Source organism: Calliopsis andreniformis, chromosome 8 (genome assembly GCF_051401765.1).
Source record: "Calliopsis andreniformis isolate RMS-2024a chromosome 8, iyCalAndr_principal, whole genome shotgun sequence".
Lineage (NCBI taxonomy): Eukaryota > Metazoa > Arthropoda > Insecta > Hymenoptera > Andrenidae > Calliopsis > Calliopsis andreniformis.
In genome coordinates, this window is record NC_135069.1 from 7,491,240 (window position 1) to 7,503,857 (window position 12,618).

The 12,618-nt window shown below is 36.6% G+C and overlaps 1 protein-coding gene across 1 annotated transcript; it reads right to left on the bottom strand.

Moving 5' to 3' along the window:
* Positions 1-11,246: 11,246 nt before the first annotated feature.
* On the bottom strand, positions 11,247-12,116 carry LOC143182539 (uncharacterized). Its single transcript, XM_076383579.1, has 6 exons — positions 12,107-12,116; positions 11,967-12,062; positions 11,884-11,919; positions 11,708-11,793; positions 11,548-11,621; positions 11,247-11,302 (listed from the first exon to the last, which is right to left on the bottom strand). Exons 1-6 carry the CDS (start codon positions 12,114-12,116, stop codon positions 11,260-11,262), a joined length of 345 nt encoding a protein of 114 aa, XP_076239694.1. The 3' UTR covers positions 11,247-11,259.
* Between the last annotated feature and the right edge of the window lie 502 nt (positions 12,117-12,618).

Consider the following 12,618-nt stretch of genomic DNA (forward strand, 5'->3'; position numbering starts at 1 on the left):
CGTTGGGGAGGGAAAGGGGGGAGGCGCGTTGACTCTCGAGGAAGCTGCGAGTTTCGGATTCCTGGCATCTCGACTTGCGATTTCTCGTTGCATCGTGTAAACCAGTTTCCGCGTGCGGAGAGATCGGCGGTGACAGATCGAAGGCGCCTCACAGATTTTCTGACACGCCATTCGGTATTTCGCTTGTGTTTTGCGAGGGTGAGGATGGGGAGAAATGTGGTGGGTACTTGGAGGGAGGAGAGATATAGAAGGGGCATTTGCAAGTTCTTTTTGAGGGAAATTTGTGTATAATTTAGTGGCTTGTTGATGGTTTCAGTGTTGTTTTAATGAGTGAAAACGAGGAGACTGTCAGGAAGCTGCCAGGTTACATGGTACAGTGGCAGGACTGATTGGATCAGTATGTTTATACTGTTACCCAAAATTATTTTGTTATGTTGTGATGTTATCCAAATTGTTCTTTAAAAAAAGGAAAAAATAGGTTGAAACAAGAAGATGGTTCTCTTTATATCTTCCTTTCCTCTAAGGTTGGATACGGGGGAAAGGAAAGATGCAGCAAATTGGAGCAGTTCTTGCAGCGACTTCACTTTTTCAGATTGTAGATTGTATTTTCATAGATTACGAGTTTGTGATACGGTTAAGATAAGGGCTTTGAGATCTTTTTGGATAGATAAGGGGATTTAATGTGGGCTGGAAAAAAATATGGAAGTTAAGATTATGAGCATGCGTGATTCATGTCTTGAAAATAGCAGGCTTTATTTTTTTGTAATATGCTTAAGTTGTTTGATCGATGAGTGGAGCAATTTTGTGACGAAGAACTGATAAGAATTTATAAAATACTGTAGAAGAGTTTGAGTCAATAATGGAGTAGAATTTCAAAATGTAATTATACCTGTAGATCATTCTATAATTACGTTAATTTAAGTGATACAAAATTAACAGACAATGAATTGCATTTACAGGAGAATATTCTTATCAGAACTCCTGACATTATCCACGTTCATTTATTTACTAGCAATAGTAAAATAAGACAACAGACACGTGACAAACCATTTCGATTGAAGACTAGATTGCAGACTCTGTATTGTCAATAATGGTCCTTATACGATAAGTATTTTATTGTCAGTATTAAAAATATTTCGGTTTTCGCTAACTGCTCCATCGCTAGGTTCAATATTGACAATCTGTCACTCTATTTCTCTAAACGTTCAATAATATCGACAGCTCTAAAAACATTGACAAAAATATGAGGACTCTTTAAAAAGGAGTTTCTTAAATTATCAAATATTATTACTAGTATTCAATTATTTTTACTATTACACAATGTGTAAAGAGATTAAACAGAGAATTTCTAATTAAGCTTATTAGTATCGATGTTAAGGAATTCATACTTGAAGTATTAAGAAATTAAATTAAACTTCTACATTTATTTCCAATTACCTCGTCTATTAATTACCTCGTGTAAAACGACGTTTTTTATGTGAGATGGATTTAAATTTCCCAAGATTTATTTCTCATTAATAATATATACAGTTCATCCGAGACAACTCTAGGAAGTAATAAAGTTAGACCAGTGACCACTCACATACGAGTTCTACGTTCACAAAGTTAGACAATTAATTCTTTCACTTGTGGAAGGCAACCTACTTGCTGCAAAGGGTTGAGATTCTCAAGTCTCGGAGAATGTTAGCGAGTCGCTCGTGGAATGTTTTGAACGTGGGTGGTGTATTAAGTAGAAATGCAGAGCGTATGACGTTCCGTTTTGCTTTAGGACATTTCGCTGGCGGCCACGTTTAGGTGCAACTACTGTTGGACAGTATCAACGCCATCAAGCGTTTTTAGAATTTCATACAAAATAAGAGGAAACTGTCCCCCATCTCTCTACTGCTTTTTAAGCTCGCGACTTCCCGCCAGTGAACCTAAACGTGTCAAGGATGGAGATCATGGTTGTATTCATTTGTGAGAAACATCCTTGAGGCACTTAAATATCGATTGAGGATACAGGAGTGTATCGTCAGACGCTTCCTGCCCGTGTAATTTAACGTGTGCAATAGCACAACACACCTATCTCATTGTTTTTTATGTTTATGTGTCGCTTTATTGCACTCGGAGTTTAGAATGAGAGCTTTTTATCTTGTCCAATCAGAACCGAGCAGATACTATGTAGGATAAAATGTAGAAAAGAAAATGGGACTTTAGATAATGAATTGTATAAAGTGTTTCATTATTTCTATTTTAAACCTCAATTGAGAAAATTGATTTTATTTTCTTTTTACTAGATCTAATCAACTATGTACATATTTACAAGTCATCTGTTATAGCTTACAACTCTGAATAAAACAATAAATTATAGAGATAATGTTGGGAATATAATTCTACTTTTAACAAAAATTGTCTAGAAAATTAGTAGAATTTTGAAATGATTTATTTTATTTTTACATTCAATAGAGTTTCCAATGTACAGTTACAGTTTTCAATTTTTTTAAACCAACATACATTAATCCTATTGAAATCATGTAATTTAATATCCAAATAATTGTTTTTCAAATTATCTTACTTAAGTAGTACTCAGGTCTGATATTAACATTTTCATTTAACGTCACTGAGGATAAATTTCAGTCATTTAAACCTTTCATCTTGAAATTTCAAATACTCCATGTCCTACACATTTTTCAAGGGGAAGAATTTCTTTCGTATGAAGCATAAAAAAGATATTCACAGTGGTAATGCTCGGTAGATATCTTGCATGATATTCAAATGCATTTGCAGGAGGAATTTCATTGGCATTTCATAAGCCACTATGATATTATACCCCTGCTTATGTTACAATGAGAAATGTTTACGTGAGTTCCCAAGCTTTTTATTGATAGTTATATTAAGTGAGCACTTTGATTCTCTTTAAAAATATAGGTCTCAAAAAAAAAAATCAAAATGAGAGTTATCTATAGAATATTTGACCACTTTAAAAATATATTGCAAAAATTTTCTATTATAATAGTGTACACTTACTTGCCAATGAAAACTAAGTAATCAAAATAGAAACTTTTCTACAGCTAAAAGGAAGCTAGAAAATCCCCTGAAGCTTTCATTACTCCAAACAAATGGACAATTCTATTGAAACTCGCGCAGAATAATACTCTTTACTCGATTCCAAATCAGATTTCCCATCTCTCTCAGCGACCCCAGTTTCACTTACTTCGAAACCCTCGCATTATTTCCTATCTGAAGAAAATAGGAAAAAGAAAACTGCGCAAGAAGCTCTCGTTACTCTTCTCGTTTATTCGCACCATCGCGGTCCTAATTAACAAAGAAAGTTGGTACGGTTTAAATATGGGTTTCCTTCGTTTCCATTCTTCAATGGCTCCCGGGAAGGCGTTTATGTATTGTTTTCCTCGCGCGGGAAGCTGCTAGCGCAAGAAATAAATCTGCCAGGAGAAAGTCGCGCGCGTTTTGTCCCTGCTCGTCCCATCGTTGTTGCGTGGCCACCGAGAGTATAGTGTAACACAAAGAGAGGTCGAATAGCGAAGAGGGCACAAGGAAGACGACATTCGCTGGTCTGGTTCTCAAACTGGAGTTCACTGCTCCAGGTGGACTCAGTACCCCAAAATAAGGGAAGGGGCTTGAAGAAGGCATATTAAGTAGCTATATTTTTTATTGAGAGTGGCTTTAACCAACAATGTAGCAAACTTGAGCTACTTTTATTTGAAATGGGGATAGAAAATACTTATTTGAATATGACTAGGTTTATTATTTTTCATTATTCTAAAAATAGGGAAAATATTCGATATAGTGAATTGTACATTTCATTTTACATTTCTTTTTTAAATTTTAAGACCTGGACATGAAATAGTTACTGAAATAATTTCAGTTCACGTGAGGAACTTAGCTACACTGTAAAATATTTAGATTATTCCAGATATCAGAATTATTATTTTTAAAATGGAAATAAAATGAGATAATAGAATTGAAATGAATTTTGAGATAAATTTGGGACAGTAAAAAATAATTATTGACTACCATTTTGTTATTGAGCTTTTCATGCATAGCTCGTAACTCAAGTTCCTCTCCTTTTACCTGTATTTTAAATATTACCTTTAAAGTAGGAGTCTCCCCGAATGTTACGAATGTTTCTGACGACGTGGCGCATAGGTCGTGAGAGACTGAAAAGCGACAAAGGGGGGGCATCAAGGGGAAAAGTTTGAGAACCAGCACGCTAGGGGAATAGTCGGTGAAACAGCAGGTGACCAGCTGTTGCGATACGCGAGGCGCACTTTGCATCTGCCTATGGGTGAGCGATTCACCCGATGCTGGTGCAAGACGTTGAATTGGGTTACATTGGTCACGTTCTCGTGGAAATTACGAGGTTACGTCTGAGGCTCTCCTCGCTGCTTCAGAGTTTCTTGAAACAGTTAGAAGTCGATGATCCGATTAGAATTCCACGCCAAGCCGCGTATTACCTCGCGACCGACCGTGACTCGAACGGTGCGTAAAAAGACTGTTCGGTTTCATCGAGGAGCTTTTTCAAACAGGTAGTGGAATTATGGTAATTTGGATTTCCTAGGAACATCGATGGTTTCGTAGGCAATGGAAATTATATTGGAGGAATAACGGGGGACCTCGTGTGTTCGTGTGAAAATTCGTTGGTTCCCATTCGATAAGCTTTAGTTGGTCTTTGATTTCTACTACAATTTGTATCTCTAGAATTCTTAATTCTATAGAGAACTATTAGTCAAATTTCTTTTTGATTTTGAGGAAACTAGCAAGCAGCATCTCTTAACTTTGTCTTAAGAGTCCTTTGCCAACCAGTATAATCTTAATAAATATTAGGAAATGATTTCAGACTTCTAGCTACTAATCTCACATAGTTTTGAAACCTCGATGTATATTCAAAATTTTATCAGAATTTGTATTGAGTGTTAAAATACATTTTCTCTACATTCAGAGAAATATAGTCGTCCAGGAATATTTCATTAATTTTTGAGGAATGCGGAAAGAAGAGTTTCCTTTTGAGCTCGCCAGATCAAAGTTGATTACGATGTTCATAAAGAGAAACTGTCCTCAGGACTCTGAAACGCATGGATACGTTCGAAACGGAAAGAATGTCACTCGAGGCAGAGCTGCTCGCTCGTGAAACTATCAGAGAATATGTTTCCAGTTCGAATTCGCGTATTTCACTCGCGGGCGATAGTTGTCGCCTAGTTGGAAGTGATCTAAAATCGTCGAGGAACTGGGACAAACAGCGCGACAGCGTCTTTCGCAAATTTTGAAATGTAGGACGACTGTCTAAAAGGAAAACTTCTTTAACAGGGAATGTTCATCGTGATTTTGCATAAGGGGGAAACCGATAGTTCGGTATTCATTAACAAGCGAATGAGACGAATCTTTCACGCTCTAATTAGTCGATGCATCCTTTGGTATGTTGATTCCTTAGTTATTTAAAGGATTTTGGGATTTTAATTAGAAAATTAGGACACGACAGAATATGTTAGTTCATTTGGAACATTATGTAAGTTCGGTAAGAGGGTACTTTCATGTTAATGAAAGACTTTCTTGGTCCATTTTAACACTTAACTTGGTTAATCTGAATACATGAAGGTTTATTTCTGAATAATTTTCTTTGGAGATTATTTATATAAAGTAAAGGATCACGAGTAGGCGATCTTTGTAGATTTAGCTAATCTACATTTATTCATATAATAATTTAAAATGATGCAAAACGGTTTTGAAACAGAGTGTAAAAAAGTCAGATTTCACTTACAGTAACGGCCTCATTTAATTATATCTTTTGAAGATTAATACACATTTATGCATTCGAAAGAAATTTCTCGTTACGAGGGGATGATGTATTTCGTAGTAAAAGCTCTGCCTTTTAATGTTGGCTTCTTTGAAGTGCTAAATATTGGACTCATGCGTTTGATTTTTGAAATTCGTGAAAATTGTTTGTGGATGCAGCGAGATATGACAGGAATTTTGAAAATATGCACTGAAGCGATAGATGCCAGAGAAATGACGAACAGGGTGAAACGAGATAGCAAATTTGATCTGCAGCATGTAACCCAGATTTAAATTTATATCGAAAACTTGTGAAAGGATCTTTTCAAAAATCATAAAAATATTCTTATTAATACTACTAAAACGTTCATTATTTCTCTGACGACTGTGCACATGAAAGTTAACAGCTATGGCAAGTGAAAAAGGGAAAATTATCTTTGAATTGTTTTTTAATGTCCCTTTCAGAAAAATATTCAGTTTGAAACATCTACAAAAGAAAAATTACTATAGGAACAGATAGAAATAAAATAAAATATGAAAACAGTTAATTTATGTTTCTCTTCGATAAAATGAGAAGAAAGAGAATGGAAGAAATCGCTCCATCACATTTAAAATAAAAGTGAAAAATCGTATTATGTAAAAGTACTTAATGATACGTTTCAGAAAACTCTCATATTTAATGCCCCTTTCATATTAGTCTTCCATTATCTCTTAATAATTTATTTTAATTAATTCTCGTAGTCATCCTTGCCCCGAAGAAACCAAACAAAGGTTTCTCTGTGTCACTGGTCATGAATACTAACATTAACTCATTTATATACGAGTATGCATAACTCCTCCAAGTTATACATGCGTACAGTTTTCATTCAATCGAAATTGCATTTTGCCCCTCCTTCGTTAGTGACGGAAGTATATCACAGCGATTCATTCAATTCGAACGATTGTCACTGATTATCCTCATTACGGCAATGGCGTAATGACACAACAATCTGTCGTGATTCTACTTTCTATCCAATGAATCGCAAGATGCTTCCGAGAATTATACTGATAATGCATCGATAAAATTCGTAGCGTGAAGCTAACAATAAATTAGCTTTCCCAACTTCATCGAAATAAATAAAAAATGGAATTCCATCAAGGAGAAAAAGTTTCCATGTTCATGCTCATAAAAATTTCAAAGTGGCTCAAATAATCAAGAATTAACGACCCTTCCTAATTTAGCATGGTCAAACGATTTCACCTATGCTCTATCGATTATCTGTCAATCCATTTCCTTACACCTCGAATACCTACTGCCAACAGTATTGAATCATTGATAATAAATATTGATCACGGAGCTACTGTGGAAGAAATTCTATTAGAGTCTGTAGCTTCAGCAACAGGCCAAAAGCAGAGCATCTAAAATCAAAAGATGATGGTGCATTCTGCATCACAAGAAAGCAATACAGGTCGTTTCAGTTTCAGCTTGCTTTACCCTTTACCCTTCAGCGGAGGGTTACTACCCTAAAGTGTTGATACGCAGATACCTTCGAATCCCCGTGAACCCAGCGGTGCACGACTCGCTGCAACGAGACAATAAGATTGAACGCACTAGCTGGAAGTAAGTTGGCCCCGACATCACGTACACTTTCGGCACCCTTTCCTCCTCCTTTCTTCTTCTTTCTCCCATTTTTTGTTACACGATGATTAGAAGCGGAAGGACACCGTCGTGACTCGTGCAGATTGAATACAATGGTCACGGTGTACCCTCATTTACGTAATGCACTAGGAGAAAGAGACAATGCCGTCTGGCGCTTCTCTCGTTCATGATTCGTTGCCCGGGAGACACGAAAAGAAAAATTACAGGGTTGGTTCGTTCGCCGTGTCGTTACCACCTTTCGAACGTGAATCCTCGACAGTTTCTGTGCTCCACCACGGCCTCCACACGCGTCACGGGCCTGTCTATGTGACGCGTGTTTGCGCAGCACGCGCGCCCGCAGCCAAGTGCATCCTCGTCGCCGCGTGTGGGTGCAACGACGCGTCGATGACTCAATTTCTCTGGAGACTGTCTTTTTTCCCTTCACGGTCGACCGTCTGATGCGTCGCCACGCCTCCGAGCGGAGGCGGAAATCTCGCCGGCGGGATTGTGGTTAATTGAAAAATTAAATGGGTTCGATGAGGGATCGCGAGGCCACTTTGCGCCACCTAGCCACTTGTCTTAAGCGCTGAGCTCTTTCGTAAAGGGACGACGAGATTTTATCTGTTGCATTCTTCGACATTTTCGGGAACACGTAAACATACTTGCTTGAATTTTTCACGACATAGTGGAATAGATTTGTGGTCCATGAGAAATTGGTAGAGTGGAATGAAATATGGGGACATTTTTTAATATTTATTCCCACTTTTATAATATTTATTTCCACTTTCTGTAGTATTTATTCTCACTTTTTCTAGTATTCCCATTTTTTTAGTATGTATTTTAAATACATCTGAATGCAGTAATTTGAATATTTAATATCTATGAACTGTGCACTGTCAACCTTTTTAAGGTTATTGTTCTTTAACTTCCACTCCCTTTCTAATTCTAACGTATACAGCCTCTAATCGAGTATAACTACATATACAAACTGTAATCCAGTGTTAATCACATTGCAACACATATGTTTAGTAGGCCCCAATATTTCCATATTGCTCTGGCTATTTCCACATTTTCCATAAAAGCGTGTCGTTATTTCAGCCACAGGCTGAAGTCACAACTATTTATGGAAAAAACTTACTAGTGGAAGGTTTGCTGAGACTGACTCAATGTTAAGCAAACAACGAAATACAGTTGCTGGATGATTACCATCCAGTAAGTGATAAATAATGGATTTGTATCCATAAATGATGCCCCGAGATCGTCAAGTATCTGACGCAGCATGTGCATCGATTTCTCCAAGATTGCTTTGCACCTGTATGCTCGATAAATGCCACGACATCTACGTAGGTCTAGAAAGAAGCGTTTCCTCGTGGAAGAAAGGCGGAAGATTACGTTCTTCTTTCGTGACAGAAATGCTCTGAATGAGAGATTAAGACTTGGAGTCTGAGTGGCTGCTGTAAAGGATGAGATAGTTGCATAGCGGTCCCTCGACACGAAAATATCACGTGTTGCGAGATGCAAAGTTGACGGTGTCCTATTTTTTTGGAACACAAGTCACGCTGCAACGTTGAATTACACTTGTCTCGATTGTGTATGCAAGTACTTACGTGTATTAAAGTTTGAATTTTGCACTATTACAATTTATGTAATAAAAATGAATAATTAGAGTGAATTAAATATTTATGTGGAAGCAAGATTTCTAATATTATTTTACTAGTTGTCACTTTAAGGAACAGGTTTAATCAGTACATCAGAATTAAAAATGATAAAAGTAGTATCTTAAGAAAAATGGCTTTTGAACCCTAAATCGATTTTGGAGATAACACGGCACTCATTGCAATAAATTCACGGTAAGATGTTGTATCTTATTGTAATATGGTAAACAGGAGGGAACACGTAAGTATTTTGTGTACGCAGCTTCCCACTGTGAATATAAATCTTTGTTACGACTTTATATGATGTCAGGCTAGCCCTTCCAGGTATCCAAATTTTCCCCATAAATAGATGTCGCAGTCGCGTATAAATTGCGAATAAAATATACTAGCAGGTGTAAAGATTCTTGAGAAAAATGTATAATATTATATGTATAGCGATTTTTGGGCATCGTTAATATACCATAATCGAATCGATAGATAGAATTAATTAACCTTTACTTTACTATATTGCACTTTTCCTTCTATACTGTGTCCATTAATAAAATTGAGTAGCATAAAAGCATAAATTTAATGACCTACTTCATAACTTTCGTCCTCTCTATATATGGATTCTAATTAATGACGTTTACTAATTATAAATTTAGTATTTGAAAAGTGAAATATGAAATAATTTAGAAATAGTATTGGTACAATGAAAAAATGCAATAATTCTTCCTTCGTTAAATATAAAATTTCAGTATTTCAATTTGAAACAGTAATTCAATTTGCTAGAATTTCCATTACATAAGTATCACGTTATATATAATTTTAACTCGCTGCAGTTCGAACATTGCAAATTTAAATTTCGCTAATAACTATATAACGAATCAAAAATGATTGATCAAAGGTACACTTTATGCTCCTTATCAAATATCCCCTGAAACGTTGCAACTATAGTACAACGATGCAATGATAGTACATATAATCAAATAGTCGAAGAAATAATTGAGCGTAACCACTTAAACACACAGTTCGACATATGCTTGCACACTCACTGAGCATTCGAATCTTCGAATATTTTAAATATTTTAAATATTCATACGTTCTAACTTAAAAAAAGCTCAGCATGTAGACTCAATCGTAAGCGTTTCATTTTGCAACGAAGAAAACGGTTGACGAAAGGAAACGAAACAGCGCATCGATTGGCCCAGCGATGGCGTGTGCAGCGACCCTTTAGACTCCCTTCGTGAATACGATATGTATAAAGGCTTCAGGTGCGCGTGTGTGCGACCGATGCATGCAAGTGCACAGATGCAAGGAAGGAAGGGGGCTAGGTGTATGGGTGGTTCGTCATATGGGTTACCTCGGCGCAAGATCGCGGCTAGAAGGACAGGCTAACGGAAGTGGATTTTTTTTTGCAGTCGCGTTTCAGTAACTTCTCGCGGAAAACCGAGGGAACCTGGAACGTTTCAACGCGGTAATTAGCGATTTAATAGTTTCTGGCCCTTGGGACCGGAGCCTTTTGTCCGTGAAACGGTGATTGCGATCGGGACCCACTTTCTATTGCTTCGTTTCCCACTTCCTGTCGTTTCATGCACAATTTTTCGTGCATGGAAACCATTGCAAGGGTTAATTTTTCTGTTGGATCAGTGTACACTGTTTTTGGAGTATCGAGGTGTGACAGTTAAGTTCTCAAAATGATTCATTAAAAATGTTATCTTGTTGATTAAATATCTGTTATTTAGAAGTTCAGAACGTGACTGGAAATTCGTTCAATTTTAAAATGAAGAGTTTCCCTCTGAAATGACCGAATATTTTATAAAAAGAAAAATTGGTCAAACTGAATTTTTTCCAAGCATTGAAATTTTGTATTGATAATTTTATTTGTAAGTTTTTTAAGGCCTCCGCCAAGCTAAACAAAATAGATTTTATTTGAAACTACTTCGATGTAGACTTTGTATTATAAAATGCATTATTAGATTAATTATTTGTGTAACCATATTGTAATACTTCATAAGAAGGTGTAGAAGCATGGTATAGGCTTTTTCTAGGGCTAAAAAACTTTGCTTTGCTTACCTTTGGCTTTGCTTCACAAACCATCAAAGACCTATTTAGGCATACTTCGATGAAGGTTCGTTTCTTGTCAGATGGTCAGCGTTTTTCTCCAATGGCCTAATGGCCCTCCGTGTCCACGCCACGTTCCCGAGGCAGTGTATTAAATGACATTTCAATACTCTGTTAGTGGCTTATGATCATGTCGTAACTAGATCCCTGCAGCAAGCTAAGAGGTATCAGTTTATTGCTTTCTCGTATTCTCTTATTCAGCATTTGTGGTCACAAATGGTAATGATGATTAGTATTACGAGCTATAAATGTCTTCTGAAGCAAGAACATTGTGACAGTCGCTGTTACCCAGTTAATATGTGACACACAGATGTAACGATATTTATAGTAAAAATTAAATGGTGCCAAAACTTTATTAACTTAAATAACATCTAACAATCTTCCTTGTATCTTATTACTAACTTTTTGATTAAAACCTCCTCTTTGTCTCTCTTATCTCGTACAATTAGATGACTCTCATTTTCTTCCACTCTCACCTGTGACAAAACAAAAGCGAGTCATGAAGCCACAACACTGTGTCCTCAGAGAAATGCTGCCTACTCTATCAGCTTATTGCTCCCACCTTGTATCGAGGCTTTAGAAAATAACCACTATAATTGCTTTTATCCCTGAAATTTGACCACGTAGCTGAAGTCAACTTGCGTAAACCTATAAAATGGAACCACAAATTATGGCTGCATAGGGGATCACTGTGACTCAGAGCCTATTCCATCCGTTAGGCATTATTATCCATGCCACCTGTCTTAACGTTCACTCTCCCCCTTCTTCCGTTATCTTTCTCCTTATATCAAGACATCCTCCCTCTCTTTCGCTCGTTTCACATGTGTGTCCTCTTTCGTCCTCCTCTTTCTTACTTCGACTTGCATACGTGCTTCGTTGCTCTGCTAGGCGTGCCATATTCGCCCGCGTTGTTACACCTGCGACTTTAAAGGCTCGGTCAATTGTTTCATTTAAATTGCACGCTCGTCCATCGCTGTCAGAAATGGTAGCCTAGACTAAATTGGGATTGCTGTTATACAATGACTTTCAGGTTTAGAAACATGAATGAAACTTGTCCATGTGGAGGTGCAGAGTGTGTAAAATATTCAAAAACTGAGTTTTGGATTTTAAGAAAATGTAGGATTTAAGAGAATATAATATAGTTAGAGTTTGAAAAAAGGTGGAACAAAAAGATACAATTTTGAAGGATTTAACACGAATTTAAAATTTTACTGTGCCATAGATCCTCTGTATTGGTAATAGAAGAGAAGGAATATTAATGAAATGTTATTTTAGTATTCATAATTAGAAAGTAATCGTTCATATAATTTGAATGGTGAATTGTATAGTAATTCTTTAGAATGGGTCAAGAATAGATTATTTTCGTATCTCGTTTTTTAGTGACTTGTACATAGAAAGCGTTTGTATTTTTAAGGACAGTTTTTAGAAATCTAACCTTCGAATTTTTACGCCTACAGTACTCGATATTACGAA

Bases quoted from the DNA above. Each gene is read 5' to 3' on its own strand.
- LOC143182539 (XM_076383579.1), bottom strand. The intron at 11,794-11,883 runs GTGGCATGGATA...TCCATTTTATAG, and splicing joins GAGAGTGAACGTTAAGACAG to GTTTACGCAAGTTGACTTCA. The intron at 11,303-11,547 runs GTTAGTAATAAG...GATACCTCTTAG, and splicing joins GAGGAGGTTTTAATCAAAAA to CTTGCTGCAGGGATCTAGTT.